Source organism: Phyllobates terribilis, unplaced genomic scaffold, assembly GCF_046119375.1.
Source record: "Phyllobates terribilis strain yellow unplaced genomic scaffold, ASM4611937v1 Scaffold_4__5_contigs__length_816908805, whole genome shotgun sequence".
Lineage (NCBI taxonomy): Eukaryota > Metazoa > Chordata > Amphibia > Anura > Dendrobatidae > Phyllobates > Phyllobates terribilis.
In genome coordinates this window covers 716031909-716055424 of record NW_027362764.1, presented here as the reverse complement: position 1 = coordinate 716055424, position 23516 = coordinate 716031909, and the positions used below count along the sequence as shown (strand labels likewise).

The 23516-nt window shown below is 39.4% G+C and overlaps 1 protein-coding gene across 1 annotated transcript in view; it reads left to right on the top strand.

Moving 5' to 3' along the window:
- Positions 1-21625, top strand: part of RRM2B (ribonucleotide reductase regulatory TP53 inducible subunit M2B) — a 35096-nt gene extending 13471 nt beyond the window's left edge. The window contains exons 4-9 of the mRNA XM_073679682.1: positions 625-758; positions 2377-2471; positions 5123-5256; positions 6754-6858; positions 8671-8784; positions 15358-21625. Of these exons, the coding sequence (XP_073535783.1) occupies positions 625-758; positions 2377-2471; positions 5123-5256; positions 6754-6858; positions 8671-8784; positions 15358-15510 (735 nt within the window). The 3' untranslated portion in view covers positions 15511-21625. The remainder of the gene's footprint in view (positions 1-624; positions 759-2376; positions 2472-5122; positions 5257-6753; positions 6859-8670; positions 8785-15357) is intronic.
- The last annotated feature ends 1891 nt before the right edge of the window (positions 21626-23516 follow it).

Below are 23516 nucleotides of genomic sequence, written 5' to 3'. Positions count from 1 at the left end.
AAATCCATGCTGTTTGCATGGATTTATATAGTGTGACCAAGTTGACAAGCATTTTTATAAGTGATGCTAAAATCGCTTGGAAAGCGCTTGTCAACCCGCATGCAGAAATGTCAGTGAATAACGCTCCATTTCCGCATGTCCCTGGCAGGAAAACGCATGTACAATCCGCATGTACAATCCGCATGAACAATCCGCATGTACGATCCGCATGAACAATCCGCATGCGTTTTTTTCTGCCAGGGGAGATTCAGAAACGCTCAGGAAAAATCCTGAGCATTTCTGCATCGTGGGCACATAGCCTAAGACTTTGTTACTGATGGCCAATCTTTAGCATAGGTCATCAATATCTGAGTAGTGGGCGTCTGACGCCTGGAACCCCCATCGATCAGCCGTGACCAAATATTACAGCTGCCGTAATAAACAGGGTACGGGCCAGAACCATCACAGCGCCATAGACTGTGTAGTGGCGGTTCTAGGATACTGCAACTCGGCTCCCATTGAAGTGAATAAGGGCTAAGCTGCAGTACCCAACCGCTCCGCCTTTATGCAGTTTGCATGTTCCGCATCTTCAGTTCCTTTTTACCTAATTGATAGCAATAAATGGCATTTTTTGTATTATCTCAGGTGGAACGATTCAGTCAGGAGGTCCAGATACCAGAAGCTCGATGTTTTTATGGCTTTCAGATTCTGATTGAGAATATTCATTCTGAAATGTACAGCCTGCTCATTGAGACGTATATCAAGGATCCTGAGAAACGGTACGGAGGGAATACAGTAGACAGCATTTAAAGGGGGTCTATCAGCAGAAAATGACTGGTCAAACAAAGCACAGGTTCTCCCTTGGTGAGGCCGAACAGTTCGGTGCATCTTCCCATCTACTTGTTTTCTATGTATCTTCCCTTCTCTGGCTCCTGCAAATAATCAAGGAAGAAAGGAGGATGCTAAACAAGTAGCTGAACTGTTTGGCCACTGAGCACCTGTGCTTGGTTTCAACAGTCATTTTGCGTTGACAGATTCCCTTTAAAATCTCTATTATAATAACTTTGCAAATACTTTCCTTGATGCTATAATTATCTTATACCAGTTTTTAAATGCAAATTGTCTCTTCAGAGAGGAAGTGGATGTGAACCCTAGTGTCACCTATTGGAAGCAGAAATCCTACAAGTCATTGTCGACCCTTTAATGAGCCTTGCCTCATGACTTAGGATAAAAGCCAAATCAGAATCTCAATTTGCAGACACAGTGTTTCGGGGTATTGCCCCTCATTAGTGCAAAGTATGAGATCTGATTTGGCTGGGTGAGAGGCTAAGACTGGGATCTAAGGGGTAAAGTTTTTCCTTGTGGAGAGTGACATGCCAGGTCTGACATGCCAGTATGAGGAGACGTAAACACGTGTCTACAAATTGAGATTCTGATTTGGCTTTTATCCTAAGTCATATTTCAAGGCTCGTTCATCTCTAAACTCCTGGAACTCTTGGTCCACTCTCGTCTCATCCACTATCTCTCAGATCACTCTTCTCGACCCTTTACAATCTGGTTTCCGCTTTTTGCACTCCACTGAAACTGCCCTCACTAATGTCTCTAATGATCTACTAACCGATAAATTCAATGGTCACTACTCCCTGCTGATTCTCCTGGATCTCTGCTGTAGTCGACACTGTGGATCACCAGCTTCTCCTCACTATGCTCCGCTCTATAGGCCTCAAGGACAATAAAATTATTATTATTACAAGGCTCGTTAAAGGGATGATTGTAGTATTGCTACTTCCAATAGGTGGCACTAGATTTCAAGTCCTCTTCCTCTCTGAAGAGACAATTTGCATATTTAATTTCCCAGAGGTGCATGCAAGGCTTTTAAGTCTCCTCATACTGGTGTGCCAGACCTGGCATGTCACTCTCCACAAGGAGAAACCTTACCCCTTAGATCCCATTTTCTACTTTATTCACATCCAAAGTCAAAGAAGAAAGTTCTACTTGTTCCCTTTTGGAATTAATGCACGCCGCCGTCATGTGACCTCATAACTGAGCGCCATCTTTTTGAGGTCCCAAAAATGATATAAAAAGCAGTAAAAGATAAAGAAAGGATTAGCAAACAATTTTCACCCAACGATGGAAATCAGTAAGGTAATCTGTGACCATATAGGCTTGTCGTACAAGGGATCAGTCTTAAGTTTATGGCTTTAGTTCTAAGGTCACACACACTAGAGGGGTGCAGCTCTTTACCATTGCCACTTTGGGAATCCCAAGTTGCTCTTACCAGTTTATCATGATCAGATCTCCATATCAGGTTATCTTGAAAGAAAAGTCACTTATTGGATATTATAAATGCATTTTTTTGCATGTTTTCAGTTTTCATTTTCTTTTTTTTCTTTTTAGTAATTTTTTATTTAATGCAATTGAAACAATGCCATGCATAAGAAAAAAAGCCGAGTGGGCCCTGCATTGGATATCAAACAGGAAAGCTTCCTTTGGTACGTGCATTCCTTATGCTTGAACTCTGGGAATAATTACTTTCTGTGATGTACAGCATGCTCCTTACACTTTCTTTACCAAAGAGTTGACATTATGGGTGGGCTGACATGTTGCAAGTTTGGAGTGGATTTTCCCTGTGGATTTGCGTGTAATAATTTCACAGCAGTATCAGTGATGTAGAATTCTCATGGGTTTACACACTGCGTATTTGCTACTGATATTCCATACAGCGGAATCCATGCATGATACTTGTGGATTTTGATGCAGTTTTTAGTGCAAATTTCGAGCAGATTTCACGATTGTGGCTAAGCTCAAACATTGTTTGTGAACTTTCCTAAACTGAAATCCACAGTTTATTTGCGTCTAAAATCCGCACTTATTTTCTGCAACTTATTCATGTACTTTTATGAGCATTTTTTGTTTTGCATGATGCCAGGACAGCAGTTTTACCCCTGCGGAATTAGAGTCTCCAGTGAAATGAATGGGTAAAATCTGCACTAAAAAGATGAGTTTCTGCAACAAAAATTGACATGCTGTTGATTTTAAAAATGCATCAAAGCCAATTTCTGTGTGAATTCCGCATAAAAAAAGACACAACATGTGGATGAGATTGAAGGGGTTATCCGACAATTCAACATTTTTTTTTTATCAAAAAACCCCGTACATTCTTAACATCTTAAAATGGAATGCAACAAGCTCAAATGCAGTTACTGTGAGCTTCCCTTCCATGTATTTGGTGTTCTTCTCTCCTGTTGGCTGGCTGGCACTTAATGAATACAGGCGAGAGCAGGAGAGCGGAGAGACACAGTGCCCGATTCATCATTTGCATATTTTTTTTGTTAAGTCACTTTTTTCTTTTTTTCATCTTGCATTTGTTGAGGTTTTTTATGCCAAATTTTTCAAAATGGCGAATGCAGTTTTGCACAAAATCAGCAATGTTCTTTATTTTTGTCTATTGAGGTTTTTGGAATTTTTTAGCCCAAAAAGTTGCATTTTCCATTAAAATGTTGCAAAATTTGCGCAAAACTTTTTGTACATAAAATCACTCCAGGAAGGTGCTGGAATACATTTTATAAAAGTCACAATTGATGAAGCAACCAACATCATCTAGAAAACCCAAACCTTGCCCACAATGACATACATAACCCCCCCCCCCCAAAAAAAAACAAAAAACAATGGAGCACTTAAAAAAGGGCGCAGATTAAAATAAAAATGAGGAATAAGTGAAAAACAAGCAAAAAACACCAAAATGAGGCAAAAAAAGACGCATTAATGAATCTGGCCCACAGTGTCCTCTCTGTTCATGCTCCCCCTTGTGGTGATGACAGGGAAAAACTGTGACTGCAAAGGAGGCAATGCAGGGTGAAGGACTCGTGCTCTACTCTGAGTGAAGAACTGCTGAAGAACACATCCAGTTACAACAGTGAGTAAAGAACTGATGAAGAACGTGTCCAGTTACAACAGTGGGTAAAGAACTGATGATAAACACAACCAGTTACAACAGTGAGTAAAGAACTGATGAAGAACATGTCCAGTTACAACAGTGAGTAAAGAACTGATGAAGAACACGTCCAGTTACAACAGTGAGTAAAGAACTGATGAAGAACATGTCCAGTTACATCAGTGTCACGGGTGACAGACAGTCTTCCTGCAGTGGTTTGCAGGAGATCTCCACGTTTGGCAATGCAGACAGCTGCCTAGATAGGAGGCTGTCTTTAGGACCCAGCGACTACCTCCCTCTGGCCTGGGTGAATATACACCTGATCTCTCCAGGTGGGCGTCAGCGGTTATACTCATTTCTACTTGGAACTTGGCTGAAGTAGCATCACGTCCTCTTTGGAGTCTTGAGGCCGTGTGCCCTTTTGGAGTTTCTTCTTCAGCAAAGTTGTTATTCCCCTGTGTTGTCTTCGCCCTTTGTCTTTAGAGAGCTAGCGGAGATTGACTAGTGCTCATCTCCTTCCACCCCCAGCTATAGTCTTATGCCAGGGATAGTAGGGCGAGTTACGTGTTCGGCGACAGCTGCGGAGGCTGTATAGGGACATTAGGGGGAGATAGGGTGATGCTAGTCCAGATTAGGAGGTCACCTCTTCCCACTTTCCCTAGTGTCTGGGCTCCCTTTCCCTTTCACCTCTGTGTTGCACTCACACCTGGCGTGACTCTCTGTGTTGCACTCACACCTGGCTTGACAATCAGTGAGTAAAGAACTGATGAAGAACACATCCAGTTACAACAGTGAGTCAACACAGAGCAGGGATGGGGTGTTTGGGAAGGTTAGAAGGATTCAAAAATGGTGTATTTGCAATGATTACTGATTTTAGGTTTAGAACACACTGTGCCATCAGTGTGATCTTGGGAATAACCCTGTGAGTTAAAACTCATCCACTTTGTTGTTTATGTAAACCTGCAGATTTTACATGAGTAAAAAAATCTGCACCAAATATGCAACATGTGAACCCAGCCTAATCCTATTATCACACCCAAGCTAAGCGTTGATGTATGTGTCTGGCAGCCTCTTATCTCCCCCACTTTTTATTTAAATAGCATGCAGATTAATCCGAGAGATGACTCTGATAACTGCCTTGTACATGGCTTTGTCTGGCACCCATACTGTGTCTGTGGCCACCGTTGTCTCATTTTGTGTTCTTTGTAGGGGAGAGAATTGTTGCGTTCGCTGCTGTAGAAGGGATCTTCTTCTCTGGATCTTTTGCTGCTATTTTCTGGCTGAAAAAGAGAGGTTTGATGCCCGGACTCACCTTCTCCAATGAGCTGATCAGTCGGGATGAGGTGACACCTTCATAGAAAATCTTAAGCTTCACTAATGCTAACAATATGTAATATTTGAGATAATGTGCCCGCTTGCAGTAATGTGCCAGAATATTATACGTTCCATTCTGTCTGCTCTTATACAGGTCACGTATATAAGAGATTATAATAATGCTAATAATTTATGATTCCTTTGTTTTACCAAAACCCATATCTGTGATTCTACTGAAGTCACTAAGATTCCCATAGGCTTCTATGGTGATGAAGCTTTGGTTCAGTAGATCCAAGGGGGTGCTAGAAGACCCTAGAAGGTGGGTGAGCTTCTCCGTCATGGAAAGCTGTATTTTAATGGATGGGATCTTGTAGTTTTAGGCTGTTTTTGTTGTTTTCGACATTACATTAGATTACAGTGAACTAAATTGAGAAGCACTTGGTTTTTAGGGAATTAATTTAGTTTTACCTCCTGCCCCATTACATACCACTGGTTTGCTGCAATTTTTTCCCCATTCGTTTCAGTAGGGTAAGATGCATTATTAAGTACTGTGTGTAAGGGCGCATTACTATATTTTTGGTCCGAGTGCGATCCAGCAAAACATCGGATCGCACTCAGAACAATGTTATTCTATGGCGCCATACAGGTCAGTGAGTCAGTGGAAAAAATTGGACTGCACTCAGAATGACATCAGAGTGCAGTCCTATTTTCATGGACTGACAGAATGAAGAAGATGGAGACATTTTTTTTTTTTACCCCATCTCATCTGAGAAAATCGGATCAAACTCAAAGTGTGGTTAGCATAATCTGTCCGATTTTCTCAGACGATAGAATATACGCTGGTGTGACCCTAACCTAAAAATGACTTTTTCCTCGTTACATAAAAGGAATATGGTAGAGCTGTTTTTATAGAAATTGTTTCTATAAATGCAGTGGGTTCTGCTTCAAAAAACTCTTAAAACTTCGTTCAAAAACTGCTTGAAAGACTCTTTCTGTTCATTTCAACCACTTTGCTTTTCATTTGTTCGGTCTTTTAAATTTTTTTCTTCTGCTTCAAGTTTTGAAAAACGCCTGGTGGGAAAAAAAGAAAGTGCATGTCACTTCATTCAAGTGTCCCCTGATGGAAAACGCTCCAAACTAGGTACTGTCCAATCAAAATGATGCAAAAAAGAAGCTGTAGGAAGAAACTTTCCAAAACTCTATAAAAACTTCAAAAATCCTTCAAGGAAACGAAAAAACTCCTGTTGTCCTTGGTGGGATTTGAGCCCAGGCCTGCAAAGCAACAGGGCTCCCCACTTCTTAAGCTTTAACCTCCTAACCGAAACAGCCTGAAGAGTTAACATGTGACTTCTTTTAACCACCTCACAGTTTCCAAAGCTTGAAGCAGTTGAAAGAAGTAACAAAAGACTGAAAATGTGCACAGCAGTGTCGCTTTTACATTGCTGTGCAGTATATTAATTTTTTGTTTGGGTTTCTTGCATTTGAGTTATTGCTTTACCTGTAATATCTGATATTTTCGTCTGCAGGGTCTACATTGTGATTTTGCATGTTTAATGTTTCACTACCTGGTGAATAAACCCACAGAGCAGCGAGTGACTGAGATCATAGTCAGCGCTGTGAGGATAGAACAGGTAATCTGTCTTCTTGTTAATACTGAATGTTAAAACAAACAAACAGAGCTGCAGATTATCTATCTGAGCTTCTAGTTCTAGAGTTCTATGATCTGAGCTACTTTTTATAGAATGCTACAATCTGAGCTTCTAGTTCTAGAATTTTACGATCTGAGCTACTTGTTCTAGAATCCTAAGATCTGAGCTTCTTGTTCTAGAATTCTATGATCTGAGCTTCTTGTTCTAGAATTCCATGATCTGAGCTTCTTGTTCTAGAATTCCATGATCTGAACTTCTTGTTCTAGAATTCCATGATCTGAACTTCTTGTTCTAGAATTCCATGATCTGAACTTCTTGTTCTAGAATTCCATGATCTGAGCTTCTTGTTCTAGAATTCTATGATCTGAGCTTCTTGTTCTAGAATTCCATGATCTGAACTTCTTGTTCTAGAATTCCATGATCTGAACTTCTTGTTCTAGAATTCCATGATCTGAGCTTCTTGTTCTAGAATTCCATGATCTGAACTTCTTGTTCTAGAATTCCATGATCTGAACTTCTTGTTCTAGAATTCCATGATCTGAGCTTCTTGTTCTAGAATTCCATGATCTGAGCTTCTTGTTCTAGAATTCCATGATCTGAGCTTCTTCTTCTAGAATTCCATGATCTGAGCTTCTTGTTCTAGAATTCCATGATCTGAACTTCTTCTTCTAGAATTCCATGATCTGAGCTTCTTGTTCTAGAATTCCATGATCTGAACTTCTTCTTCTAGAATTCCATGATCTGAACTTCTTGTTCTAGAATTCTTTGATCTGAACTTCTTCTTCTAGAATTCTATGATCTGAGCTTCTTGTTTTAGAATTTTATGATCTGAGCTTCTTGTTCTTGAATTCCATGATCTGAGCTTCTAGTTATAAAAAGCTATAATCTGAGCTTCTGATTCTAGAATTCTATGATCTGAGCTTCTGGCTCTAGAATTATATGATATGAGCTTCTGGTTCTAGAATTATATGATCTGAGCTTCTGGCTCTAGAATACTATGTATCCTTTCCATACCTATGTACATACTCAAACACTTCAATGTAATTTATAGCAACCTGTAAAAACCCTCATAGGGAATATGTTGAACCAATGAGTTTTTTTTTTGTTAAATGTATTTTTTTAAGTTTTGATATATACTTAAAAAAAATCCATATCACAATCTATATTAAAGAAAATATGAAATTTTCACAGTGGCCACTAGGTTTTATACTAGACTCTCACTTCCTGTTCTGTACAGAAAGCTTTTCAGCAGTCTCATTATCATCACAGACAGGATTACATTGCGAGGTAACACCTATATATGACAGAAGCCACCATTCACAATAGGTAATTTCACAGCTCACCTCACCCCCTCCCTTTATAATGATCTTTGTCCTGATTAGAGCGTGCTCATTTGATGCTTCAATACCATTCAGTAGGTTCTTAGTCAGTTTATTGCTGCTAATGTTCATGTGCCCAACTGGAAGTGGAAGGCTAAAATTAAGCCTAGTGGCCTATGGGAAAATGTAAAAATCATTTTGATCATTTCCATCATTTTGACATAGAACTATTTTTTCCGTCAAGTCCTCCAAGACAGCTGACAGCAGATATGAATGTATATACAGCTGTATACATTATTATGGCAAGAGTCCATGGCCGGCGGCTTTATCACAGAACATTTTACATCATACCTGTCCATTAATAAATAATCAGGGAGCCGCAGGGTTAGCTTGCAATTTGGAATTCGCCACTGGATGAAGGTCAATAACCCTCGTAGTCTATGTCATTAATATGTCCTTACCTTTTTTGCCATAGGAGTTCTTAACAGAAGCATTACCCGTGGATCTCATTGGCATAAACTGCAGGTTAATGAAGACGTATATAGAATTTGTGGCCGATCGATTGCTGGGGGAACTTGGCTTTTCGAAGGTAAATGTATATTTCTGTTTTGTCCAATCACCCAGCTTTCCCTGACTACTGAACCTTTGGTTTTCTGTGTATACAGAGGCAGCCACCATACTGGTCATGTTTGCGAATTATCCCCATTGTTACTCAGAGGTGCCGATCTGTAATTTTTCAGAGCAAAATGTTGGCGGTTTCTGTCTGGATTCAGATGCGAAATCCCCATAAATATCCTAATACGGAACAATAAGAATTCTAGGAAAGCTGCATTTTAAAGGGGTTGTCCACTACTTTTAAAACTTTTGCAGAAATCTGCATCCAAAGTGGATATATTATATAGCGTCTGAGACATAACAGCGAAACACTGACGCTCAGACACACGCTCATCTGAAGAAGCTTTTTCTTCTACTCGGAGGAAATGTCAAGGATGCAGCCAATCAATGGACGCCGTTTGGCTGCAGCCATCAGGTGATGCACCCGATGGAAGAAGAAGCCAGATGCCCTGCGGGCGGGCAGAACGGAGGAGCATCACTGGTCCGGTAGAGGAGAATGTTTTTTGTTTTTTTTTCTCTTTAATTTTTGAACTACCCTGGGCCTATAGAGAAAGCATTTCAAAGTGGTGGACAACCCCATTTGCCCCCATTGAGATGGAAAAGGCATAATACTTGTCTTCTAGCTTTTCTCAAAATATACACAATGCCTTGAAAAAGTATTCATACCACGTGAACTTTTCCACATTTTTCACGTTACACCCACAAACTTAAACGTTTTTATTGGGATTTTATGTGATCTTCCAACACAAAGTAGCGAGTATTTGTGAAGTGTAAATGAATTGATACATTTATTTTTTATTTATTTATTAGCAAAATACAGCTCTGGCAAAAATTAAGAGACCACTGCAAAATTTTCATTTTCTCTGATTTTTCTCTTTATAGGTATATTTTTGAGTAAAATGTACATTGTTGTTTTAGTCTATAAACTACTGACAACATGTCTCCGAAATTCAAAGCTAAAAATGTTGTATTTATTTTCAGCAAATGATAAAGCATCAAAATACTAAAAAAGAAACAGTGCTGTCAGACCTCAAATTACTCATGTTTTAACTGTGAAATCAATATTTGGTGGACTTACCATGATTTTTAATCACAGCTTTCATGTGTCTTGGCATGCTTTCCACCAGTCTTTCCATGCTTTCCAATAGAAACCTGTTCAGTGGTCTCTTAATTTTTGCCAGAGCTCTATGCAATGGCTTCGCTCGTGGAAAATTATAAGTTAAATTGTTGGTTACGCTTGCTAAGGTTACATTTTCAGTTTCACCCTGAAGTTGACATCTTCAGCGTTTAAAAATTTGTTTTTTATCAACTCTTCCTTTTTGTTAGTTTGGTGTTAACAGTTGTTTGTTTTTACAAATTTGTTGTGACACTGGGGCAAACAACAATGACTTTTTGAACAAATTTTTATTAAACATTAAAATTTACTGTCCTTTCACAAACACATGAAAAAATTAAGATGGGGACAGAGTAGTGCAGCCCTTCAGTGTAACCTATCAGTGGTTAACGGACAAAGGCGTATTGTAGTGCTTTTTAGTAAACGTTCTTCGTTTTACCTTCAGGTGCATATATGAAAAGATTTTTGAGGTTATCCACCCTAGAGCAAGCACAGTAGAGTTGAACATGTGAAAAACACAGGCTCTCCCAAATAATTCCGACTACTTTAACCCCTTTACCCCCGAGGGTGGTTTGCACATTAATGACCAGGTCAATTTTTACAATTCTGACCACTGTCACTTTATGAGGTAATAACTCTGGAAAGCTTCAGCGGATCCCCCTGATTCTGAGATTGTTTTTTCGTGACATATTGTACTTCATGATAGTGGTAAAATGTTTTCAATGTAACTTTCATTTATTTGTAAAAAAAAAACTGAAATTCGGTGAAAATTTAGATCATTTCGCAATTTTCAAACTTTGAATTTTCATGCCCTTAAATCAGAGAGATATGTCACACAAAATAGTTAATAAATAACATTTCCCACATGTCTACTTTACATCAGCACAATTTTGGAACCCAAATTTTTTTTTTTTAGGAAGTTATAAGGGTTAAAAGTTGACCAGCGATTTCTCATTTTTCCAACAAAATTTACAAACCCATTTTTTTAGGGACCACATCATATTTGAAGTCACTTTGAGGGGCCTTTATGACAGAAAATACCCAAAAGTGACACCATTCTAAAAACTACACCCCTGAAGGTGCTCAAAACCACATTCAAGAAGTTTATTAACCCTTCAGGTGCTTCACAGGAATTTTTGGAATGTGGAAGAAAAAAATGAACATTTAACTTTTTTCGCAAAAATGTTACTTTAGACCCAATTTTTTTTATTTTCACAAGGGTAATAGGAAAAAATGGACCCCAAAATTTGTTGTGTAATTTCTCCTGAGCACGCAGATACCCCATATGTGGGGGAAAACCACTGTTTGGGTGCATGGCAGGGCTCGGAAGGGAAGGAGCGCCATTTGACTTTTTGAATGTAAAATTTGCTTGAATAATTATCGGACATCATGTCGCGTTTGGGAGCCCCTAATGTGCCTAAACAGTGTAAACCCCCCCACAAGTGACACCATTTTGGACACTAGACCCTTCAGGGAACTTATCTAGATGTGTAGTGAGCACCTTGAACCCCCAGGTGCTTCACAGAAGTTTATAACATAGAGCCTCGAAAATAAAAAAATCAAAACATTTTCCATAAAAATTATGTTTTAGCCCCAATTTTTTTATTTTTACAAGGGTAAGAGGAGAAAATGGACCCCAAAAACTGTTGTGCAATTTCTCCTGAGTACGCCGATACCCCATATATGGGGAAAATACACTGTTTCGGCGCACGGCAATGTTCAGAAGGGAAAAAGCACTGTGTGACTTTTTGAATGCAAAATTGGCTGGAATTAAGAGTGGACGCCATGTCGCGGATGCCCCTGATTTGCCTAAATAGTGGAAGCCCTCAACAAGTGACACCATTTTGGAAACTAGACCCCTCAAGGATTTTATCAAGGGGTATAGTGAACATTTTGAATCTAGAGGTACGACACAGAATTTGATAACATTAGGTCATCATATTGAATAAGTTGTCATTAGTCTTGAGGGCAAGTGCTCGCTACTTGAGTTTGCATCAGGTATTCAGGTATACACCATTTATCGCGGGTGCTCGAGTGACATGTTCGAGTCCCTGCCCCGTATGTTTCATCGTTGTTAGACACCCCAAAAAAACTCACAGGGATCGCTTGTGCATGGCAGGCAATCCACGCAACATTTTTTTGGCCACGAAGCATATGGGGCGGAGACTCGAGCATGTCATTCGAGCACCCGTGATACTCAATGCATACCCGAGCACCTGATGCAAACTCAAGTAGCGAGCACTTGTGCTCAACATTAGTCGCCATATCGTCATCATTTTTTTTCTTTACTTTTGAAAAAATCCAAACCCTAACCCTAGCACAACCCTAATCCTAGAGTTTTTTTTTTTTACGCCGTTCCTCGTGTGGTATAAGTGATTAGACGACCTTATTCTTCGCATCGGTGCGATTACAGCAATACCAGATTCATATCAGGTTTTTATGATTGACAGCTGTCACACACTAAAAGACGTTTTTTTTTTGCAAAGACTAGTTTTTTCATTGTCATATTTTGAGAGCTATAATTTTTCCATATTTTGGCCGAACTTGTTTTTGCGGGACAAGTTGACGTTTTTATTGGTACCATTTTCGGGCACGTGACATTTTTTGATCGCTTTCTATTCCGATTTTTGGGAGGTAGAATAAACAAAAACCAACAATTCAGGAATTGTTTTTTTTTTTTTTTAATACCTCTCCGCATGTGGTAAAATTGATAAGGCAGCGTTATTTTTGGGGTCAGTACGTTTACAGCGATACTACATTTATATAGTTTTTTATGTTTTGGCGCTTTTACACTATAAAAACTATTTTATAGAAAAAATTATTTTTTTGTATCGCTTTATCCTGTGAGCTATAACTTTTTTATTTTTCGGCTGATGGAGCTGTGTGGCAGCTTGTTTTTTGCGGGACAAAATGACGTTTTCAGCGGTACCATTTTTATTTACATTCGTCTTTTTGATCAGGATTTATTACATTTTTTGTTTGGCGGTATGATGATAAAGCATCGTTTTTTGTTTGTTTTTTATTTTTTACCGTGTTCACTAAAGGGGTTAACTCCAGGAGGCTCCAAAGAATTCAGGAACTCCAAATGGTAGTTTTGCTTTCTTAGCTTTTGGATTAACTTGCCCAATAGATGGCCTTTTTTTTGGGCGGCATTTTAAAGAACAGTCCTTAGTAATCACCTCACACCGATCAGAGATCTAATAGGTGAATCTATAGATATAAAACAGAAAATGCGTGACTGCCTCACAGTCAGACTGTTCTAGTCATCCATAGCAACCAATCAGAGCTCAGCTTTCACTTTACCTCATCAGCTTCAATGCTGAAAGCTGCACTCTGATTGGTATAGGGAACCAGAACGATCTTACTGTGAAGCAATTCTCATAAATGAGGCCCCAGTTACTTCCGAATCAGCCGTTGCTATAATTGCAGACTTTAGAGCGACTTATCAGGTTGCCCCACCTTATCGACTATATGGTTGCTGCCCCTTTAAGAGGGACTCTTTGAGTGCGGTCGCTTTAATTCTTTAAGACCCTTTGGGCAAAAACTGTGGTTTTGCATTCAACACACAGATACCCATTTTCTCCTTCATTTCTATAGAGCCTAAATTCATGGGGGGGCCAATCTCGTGAAGGGGGGTGGGGAGAGTTTGAGTCTTAATGTCCGCAGTAGTTTTAGTCTGGTGTTAAATATAGATAAATATAGATTTATCTGTAAAAAAAAAAGCTGTCAGAGTTTGATCCTAGTGTCATTTTACTGTGATCTGATTCTCTCGCATGAGAGAATCATATCACAGCTGCGGAGAAGATGGAGAACTTAATTTGTCCATCTTCTCCATGGTCTCTGTGAGTATACATCAGACTGCGCTAAGATGACATGCGAGTGCAGTCCGATGTTTCACACACCCATAGACTTGTATGGGTGAGTGTGATACGATCATCGAAGGCACTCGCAGCATGACAAATCGGCATGAGAAAAGAATCGCAGATCTGCACTGCCCCATAGTATAAAATTGGGCCGAGTGTTATAAAATAAAACATCGGATAGCACTCGGCTGTGTTATACGGCAGTGTGAGCGAGACTTTAGGGTGGGTGCACATGTCCGTTTTCTCTCCGTCTGAGAAACATGGTCCGATTATTCTTACCAGTTTGATCAGAGTGGCATCAGTTTTTCTCAGAGATAGAAAAAAAAAAGTTTCTCCATTCTGCCAGTCTGTGGAAATTGGACCGCACTTGGATGTCATCCAAGTGCTGTCCGATTTTTTTACGGAGCCATAGACTTGTATTGTCAATTTTGACCCGACAATGGAGGAAAATATCGGATATGTTCACAACTCCATAGAATAGTGCTATCCATGAAAACCACTCATCTGATATAATCGGACTTATACATGAGCCCTTACTTAGAAGTTTCTAGGATTGCGATTGTGATCTCCAACAATCTCCAGGGGCTTCTCAGAGTGTTTGTATATTTATAGCCTTCATGAATACAAGCAATCCGTACATAAATTTAGGCGGTTCATACATAATAGCAAATAGCAGAATTCATAGCTGCATAAAAAGTAAAAGACACTCTGTGTGTCCACCCAGTTTAGTCACACTTCTCATCAGTTCTTTGTTCCAGTGTGTTCTTATGAGAGCTACCAACCCTAAGTTCACACGAGGGAATAAAAAAATCGTCAGAGTTATATCTCAATTGTCATCCATATGGCGTCATTTTTTGTACATCAGTAGTTATTAAAATTTACAAGACCAAATACAGCCTCCTATGTTAAGAATTGCAGTGTAAAGTAAAAATCATATGCTGTATGGTTGATTAATATGGGATCCAAATTTTTTTTTTTGTGCACCCATAGACTTGAATAAGTGAGTCTCATCCAACATACAGATGAAACTATTGCATGCTGCGATTTTGAATAACATTGGCCTTAGTGCTGTCAGTTTTTTCATGGACAGCGCTAGGACCAAAAATACAGTAGTGTGAACTTGGACTTAGGCTATATTCAGATGTCCGTTTTTCTCATGTACGGGAAAAACGGACCAATTATTTTGATCAGTGTTTGATCAGAATGCAATCTGAGTGTCGTCCGTTTTTCTCATAGGTGGAGAAAAAAAAAAAGAAGTTTCTCCACATTCTCCTACGTGACAGTCCTTGAAAATCGAACTGCACTTGGATGTCATCCGAGTGCAGTCCGAATTTTTGTTCATGGACCCATAGACATGCATTTCCGATTTTGATCAAAATCGGATATGTCTCCACGATTTTCCAAGAACCGAGAGGTCCTCAAAAAATAACGGACAGATGAATGGCCTCATTAAAATGTAAAAATTTGGGAGATCTGAAAACATTAACCCCTTTCCTTATGCTAACACCCCCATCCCATCCTTCACTATATATTCTTATATTTATTTTCTTTCTTTTTCCTTCCGTTCCAGGTATATAACGCTGAAAATCCATTTGACTTTATGGAGAATATTTCTCTGGAGGGAAAAACCAATTTCTTTGAGAAGCGAGTGTCTGAGTATCAGCGTTTCGCTGTTATGTCTCAGACAGCGGATAACGTCTTCACTTTGGATGCAGATTTCTGATTGATTGCCGTGTTATACCCTATACAAGCAGTAGGGAGGCCAATCCTAGGACTTATGCGCCTTCCATTGTAGGTGTTATACTAGTTTTATTTATTGAATGCTGCTATGTGATATGCCAAAGACTCTTCTTTTCCCAAGAAACATCTTATGTATGAAAAATACTGGCATATAATCAGAAAAATATCATTATTAATGCTGAGCGTAAAAAAAGATATATTGTACCCACTCATGCAATTTTATTTTTGCAAATAGTTCCATAAAGAAAAATACTTTACCGTTTTATGTCCACAGCTCCTATGCAAACCTATGTGTCACCTTAGTTACAACTTACAAACAAAAAACCCTTATCATGCAGTCATGTGTCCATTCTTTTCACGTGGCCTTTACTATTTGCCAAGCTATAGAGATTAGAAGAACTATGGAACTTGAACTAGGATCAGACTACACGGGGGAAATTGTATTCAGTAACCATAGAGATACATAAACCTGCATAGGAACTGCAGACACAAAACGGCAAGCTTCTCCTTTTTTTTTTTTAATTTTAGATGCATTGCTGCAAAATAAAAGTAGCTGCACAGTTGGACATAACACTGGTCTTAAAGGGATTTTGTACCATTAAAAAATTATTTGCTTTGTGTTCCAAAAACAGCGCCCCCCCCGGCCATGTGGTTTGTCTGGTGTTACAGGTTAATTCTATTACCAACAATAGGGATGAATTGCAACACTTGTCCAGCTCTGTTTTAGCATTAAAAACTAGACAATCCCTTTAGGAGGAAACAGTAGTGAACGTCTGAAAAATCCGGATTAGACTGATTATTTATGCTCCTAAAGGTTCCCTTGAGGGGGATCTCCTGGCAGTAACCCGGCAGGTGTGCATTTAGAGGAGTAGCATCAGTCATGTACACTGCCAACACTAGACCTTATACTAGACTCACACTTCCTGTTCTGTACAGATGACTTTTCAGCAGTCCCATTATCATCACAGACAGGATTACAATGACCGGTAACACCTCTATTATATACAGTACATAATACAGGATCCACAATCTATAGTAGGTGATATCACAGCTCACCTCCTCTCCCTTCCTGCACAATGACATCTGACCAGACTAGAGCATGGCCAGATAACACTTGTATACAAATAAATAGGGTCTGAGCTAGTTTATTGATGCTGATATCCATGTAAAAAACACGGAGTAAAAGTCTAACATGAAACCTAGTGGTCAGTTTGAAAATCACAAGACATTTTTTTATATCTAGCTATTGATATAAAATGTAAAAAAAAATCATTTGAAAAATACATTTTAACATAAAACCTGATTGAATGAATAGGTCATTTTCTGATTGCACAATCCTGTTAGTTATGTTTTGGAATACACTGTGATCACACATTGTATATTCTTGGAAGATCCCTTCAAAGGGGGAATTTTACTTTCAGGTTGATCTATGTTGTGTTCCTGTTTTTGGTGTCCTGAATTGCCCTATTATCTCTTTTGTTCCTTAGAGGACAAAGCGGGGGATGTTGCCGAAACACATAGACTCCTAAATGTTGGCCATTGCTGACGTAGTGGTGCTGTCAGTGGTTTCATACGCTGAGGACTTTGCTGCTGATCTAGTGGTATTACGAGATAACGGCTGTGATTATTAGTTAGTTTACATTTCCTTTGCGTTTTATTTCTTTAGACTTTCATCTTACTTTTATGTTCTTATATATATAGTAAGTACATTTTCAGGTTTGAAGAAGCCCAAGCAAGTTATGATCAAAACTAACATACCAAAATCTCCCCAACAAATGTAAACTTGGCTTTTGGTTCAGTTCACAAGTCAGAATTGAGGCTTCCAGGACTTTAGCATTTTCACAATGTACCATGAGATCAGGAGACCAAAACTGTAAAATGCCACATGAGAGCCCAATGTCCTGCCAACTAAATGCCACCCTGAACTGACATTTTTCTCCTTAATTGTTGCTCGGTGAATTCTCATTTACGCCTTAATAATTCATGGCTGTGATTTACCTCCTGCAGCATCGTCATTACATGTGACATTTTGGGCTGCTGAGACTTCTAAAATCTTGGAACAAAGTCGGGAATTACATTGCAGAGTACATCCAGTTATAGATGTACAGCATAGATCCAAATATCGAGTAACTTTGGAGGTACGGGTGGGGGGGGGAAACACATCTGCAAAGACCATGACCGATATTACTGCCATACAGTGACCATATAATAATAATAATCTTTATATAGCGCCAACATATTCTGCAGCGCTTTACAATTCAGAGGTTCATATACAACAGTCATAAGTAACATAGCTAAAGATAATACAATAATTAAAGCAAAAATAATGACAACCCTGCTCGTAAGAGCTTACAATCTACAATGAGGTGGGGGTGACACAAAGTACAGGGGCTTATTTACAATGAAGGTCCAGCCATCTTGAGGGGATAGGGGATATTTAAAGGCTGCATAAGCTAGTCACAAGCCAATATTTGTAGTGCGTTTGGATGCAGTTGAGTTTGATGGAGAATTATGTTCAGAGAAATAGTGAATGGGCTATATATAAAAGGACTACGATTAGGGAAAGTGATAGGCCGTCCTAAACAGATGTGTTTTTAGGGAGCGCCTAAAACTGTGTAGGTTGCAGTTAGTCTTAATTTCTTGGGGTAGAGCATTCCAGAGAATTGGTGCAGCTCGGGAGAAGTCTTGAAGCCGGGAGTGGGAGGTACGGATTAGTGCGGATGTTAGTCGAAAGTCGCCTGCAGAGTGGAGAGAACGGGTAGGCTGACAAACAGAAATGAGGGAGGAGATGTAGGGGGGTGCCGCACTGTGGAGAGCTTTGTGGGTGAGAACAAGCAATTTAAATTGGATCCTACAACCATATAGTGGTAGATATCAATTATGCAAAAAATATAAGAGATTTTTGTTACTATATACTGACGTGGACAAAATTGTTAGTCTCCTTCTGTTCAAGTAAGAAAAACCCACAATGGTCACTGAAATAAATTAAAATGGCCAAAATTAATTTTTAATATAATTGAATGAATATCAACTAATGAAAATCAGACATTGCTTTTGAGTTGAGTCAACAGGAAAAAAAAAGCTCATGAAAATGGCCTAGAGAAAAATGATGGTGCCCCTAGAAAATAATTTGACCTTAGGGACTATGTTACATACAGTAGTTACACAGGTTGAAAAAAGACCTAGTTCCATCAAGTTCAACCTTCCTCCACCAAACTCCATGTTAAACTAAGGTGCGCCCTGTAATTAGCATCACGTCTAAAAACTTGTAATCAGTTAGTCTGCCTATTTGAAGGGTGAAAAGTAGTCATTGTACTGTTTGTTATCATTGTGTGTACCACACTTAACATGGAGCGAAGAAAGCTAAGAAGAGAGTTGTCTCAGCAGGTTATAAAGAAAATTATAGACAAACATGTTAATGGTAAAGGCTATAAGACTTTCTCCAAACAGTTTGATGTTCCTGTTACTACAGTTCCACATATTATTTAGAAGTTTAAAGTCTATGGGGCTGCTGCCAATCTTCCTGGACGTGGCCGCAAGACGAAAATTTATAACAGATGAAGGGATGGATTATGCGAATAGTAAACATAGAGCCCAGAACAACCTCTAAAGAGATTAGAAGTGAATTCCAATGTCAAGGTACATCAGTGTCAGATCGCACCATCCATCATTGGCTTGGCCAAAGTGGACTTTATGGAAGACGACCGAGGAGGAAAGCACTGTTGAAAGCAAATCATAAAAAAGCGAGACTGGAATTTTCTAAAATGCTACTGACAAGTCACAAAGCTTCTGGGAAAATGTCCTTCGAACAGATGAGACAAAACGGGAACTTTTTAGCCAGTCACATAAGCTCTATGTTCACTTATGCAAAAATGAAGCCTAGGTATAAAAGAATATTATACCTACTGTGAAGCATGGTGGAGGCTTGGTTATGTTCTGGGGCTGCTTTGCTGCATCTGGCACAAGGTGTATTAAATCTGTGTAGGGTACAATGAAATCTTAAGACTATCAAGTCATTCTTGAGCCAAATGTGCTGCCCAGTGTCAGAAAGCTTGGTCTGAGCCGCAGGTCATGGATCCTCCAACAAGATAATGACCCAAAACGCACAGTTAAAAGCATCCAAGGATCGCTGTGAGCAGGTGTCTTATATGAGCCCTGATCTAAATCCTATTGAATATCCGTGGAAGGAGCTGAAACCTACAGTCCAGAGAAGGCACCTTCTCACTTGAGACACAAGGAGCAGTTTGCTCACGAGGAGTGGCCAAAATACCCATGGACAGGGGCAGAAGTCTCATTGAGAGTTACAAAAATTGCTTGTTTGTAGTGATTGCCTCATAAGGTTGTGCAATAAATTATTAAGTTAAGGCACCATAATTTTTGACTAGGACATTTTCATTAGTTTTTTTTTTTTTGTTGGTGAACCACAATGCAAAAGCAATGTCTGATTTTCATTAGTTGTTATTCAGTAAATTTAAATTGAAAATTACTCCTGTCAGTTTCAAGTAATTTCAGTGACCATTGTGGGTTTTTCTTACTTTAACTGAAGGTACCAACAATTTTGTCCACATCTGTATATAGTGACTCGCAGTTGATGTTCTTTCTCATTGGAGTCGTTCACTTTTCCAGACTTTTCCGTCTGGCTCAGACCATCATGACGACGTCTTCTAGATAAGACTCATCTATCTGCAGGGTTTACAACACAGACGCATTTCACTTCTTACATTTTCAGTTCCCATCTTTTCTCTAACCTACCCAAGTTACCCATCCTGGTAGTAAGCCAATGCTGTACTTGATGCTGCTCTATTGGCACCATCTGTGTTGCGCAGTATCAATACTCCCATTAGTGCCCCACATTGTATTACTGACCACTCTGTGCCCTCTAGATGGCAACAAAATTGCTTCTTAGAAAATAATAATGCATAGTAATAATATTAATATTACTTTTTTCCGATGTGCGCCCTAGAAAGTAATAATGTCCCCTGAGCTCCCCCCGTTCATTTTATAATGCCCCATGAGCTCCCTCAAAAAGTAATAGTGAGCCAGAAAATAAATGATATATTCACCTAACGCCGAATCCTGATGAGTCCACTGCAGGTGGAGCGATGACGTGAAGTCTTTGTGCAGGGATGCTGACGTCCTGTGCATGCCCCTACCATCCTATGGGCCATGGGCCTACTGCAATCTACAAAATAGAGGTTTGCAGGATAGGGAGCCGTGCTCTACCACAGGGTTTACCAGTATCTGTGCCCTATGCACGCCAATACAGTTGAGATTTCCCTATCGACCACCCCGTCCTCCCCTGCTATCGACTCTACTACTTTGTTGAACGCAACCATAGCCTCCTTTGAATTGGCGTCACTTTTCATGCAAGAGTCATTTTAATTCTTAGTCTATTGAGCCAAAATATTGCAGTGGCTTTTAGAATTTGAGACTTGTAAGCACTGTAATGAGGAAAATATATCCAGCTTCCAAAAAAAGTGCAAAATTTATTGAAGGGAGTAGAATAAAAACTTTGGATCAAAACATAGTATTCATGAAATAACACATATCATTTTGGCTTCTAAGCACTACCAGTAAACACCACCAGGAGTCAGCACTTTCCATGTTATAGATTGGTAAAATCATATTTACAATTATTTTGTTAAAAAGGTTGTCCATGGTTTAGGAAAGTAAGATGGGGGAATGTGATAAAATTGAAAAGAAAAATTAGTTGAATACCCGTTGCTTCAGCACAGATGCGCCTGTGGTCAGGGCCGCTGTTCTTTGTTTACTTCCAGTAGTGATCATGTGAAGTACGTCACTCACTTTACCACTGCATTAAATAAATAATCTCAGTGGTCACGTGCTGTAAATGCTGGCATCTTTACTAAGGCCAGTGATTAGCTGCAGTGGTCACATTTGGTTATTTCTGCATCTGTGGGACGAGACCAGTGCGGCCAGCTGCATTGGTCACATGGAATTATGGTAATGACATATTACATGGCGTAAAGTGAAATCTGTAAGCTGTCAATATAATACACATTTGCTGCGGATATACAGTTATATGAAAAAGTTTGGGCACCCCTATTAATCTTAAGCTTAATGTTTTATAAAAATTGGTGTTTTTGCAACAGGTATTTCAGTTTGATATATGTAATAACTGTTGGACACAGTAATGTTTCTGCCTTGAAATGAGGTTTATTGTACTAACAGAAAATGTGCAATCTGCATTCAAACAAAATTTGACAGGTGCATAAGTATGGGCACCCTTATCATTTTCTTGTTTTAAATACTCCTACCTACTTTTTACTGACTTACTAAAGCACTTTTTTTGGTTTTGTAACCTCATTGAGCTTTGAACTTCATAGCCAGGTGTATGCAATCATGAGAAAAGCTACTTAAAGTGGCCACTTGCAAGTTGTTCTCCTGTTTGAATCTCCTCTGAAGAGTGGCATCATGGGCTCCTCAAAACAACTCTCAAATGTTCTGAAAACAAAGATTATTCAACATAGTTGTTCAGGGGAAGGATACAAAAAGCAGTCTCAGAGATTTAACCTGTCAGTTTCCACTGTGAGGAACATAATAAGGAAATGGAAGAACACAGGGACAGTTCTTGTTAAGGCCAGAAGTGGCAGGCCAAGAAAAACATCAGAAAGGCAGAGAAGAAGAATGGTGAGATCAGTCAAGGACAATCCTCAGACCACCTCCAGAGAGCTGCAGTATCAACTTGCTGCAGATGGTGTCGCTGTGCATCGGTCAACTATACAACGCACTTTGCACAAGGAGAAGCTGTATGGGAGAGTGATGCGAAAGAAGCCGTTTCTGCAAGCACGCCACAAACAGAGTCGGCTGAGGTATGCAAAAGCACATTTGGAGAAGCCAATTTCTTTTTGGAAGAAGGTCCTGTGGACTGATGAAACCAAGATTGAGTTGTTTGGTCATACAAAAAGGCGTTATGCATGGCCACAATAAAACACAGCATTCCAAGAAAAACACTTGCTACCCACAGTAAAATTTGATGGAGGTTCCATCATGCTTTAGGGCTGTGTGGCCAATGCCGGCACCGGGAATCTTGTTAAAGTTGAGGGACGCATGGATTCCACTCAGTATCAGCAGATTCTTGACAATAATGTTCAAGAATCAGTGGTAAAGTTGAAGCTACCCAGGGGATGGATCTTTCAGCAAGACAATGATCCAAAACACCGCTCCAAATCTACTCAGGCATTCATGCAGAGGAACAATTACAATGTTCTGGAATGGCCATCCCAGTCCCCAGACCTGAATATCATTGAACATCTGTGGGATCATTTGAAGAGGGCTGTCCATGCTCGGCGACCATCAAACTTAACTGAACTGGAATTGTTTTGTAAAGAGGAATGGTCAAAAATACCTTCATCCAGGATCCAGGAACTCATTAAAAGCTACAGGAAGCAACTAGAGGCTGTTATTTTTGCAAAAGGAGGATCTACTAAATATTAATGTCACTTTTCTGGTGAGGTGCCCATACTTATGCACCTGTCAAATTTTGTTTGAATGCAGATTGCACATTTTCTGTTAGTACAATAAACCTCATTTCAAGGCAGAAACATTACTGTGTCCAACAGTTATTACATATATCAAACTGAAATAGCTGTTTCAAAAACACCAATTTTTATAAAACAATAAGCTTAAGATTAATAGGGGTGCCCAAACTTTTTCATATAACTGTATATCTTGGTAGAATCAAAGATTCTACCAAGATATATAGAATCATAGAATCATAGTATCTACTCTCTCTGTGATAACAGATGAAATCCCCTTTTATGAATTTGTAGTTCCCTATTAACTGTGGCCGTTAAACAAATCCCTAGAACTAGGGCGCCCTAGTCTATCCCTGTCCACCGGATTACTCCTGAAGGTGGAGATGCCAGGTTCACATGCCTTGCTATTCTCCCATAACTACCCTTATCTGTCCCCTCCCCCACCCAGGGAGGTAGGAAGCCGAAGTGTATAGGATAACACTACCCAGAC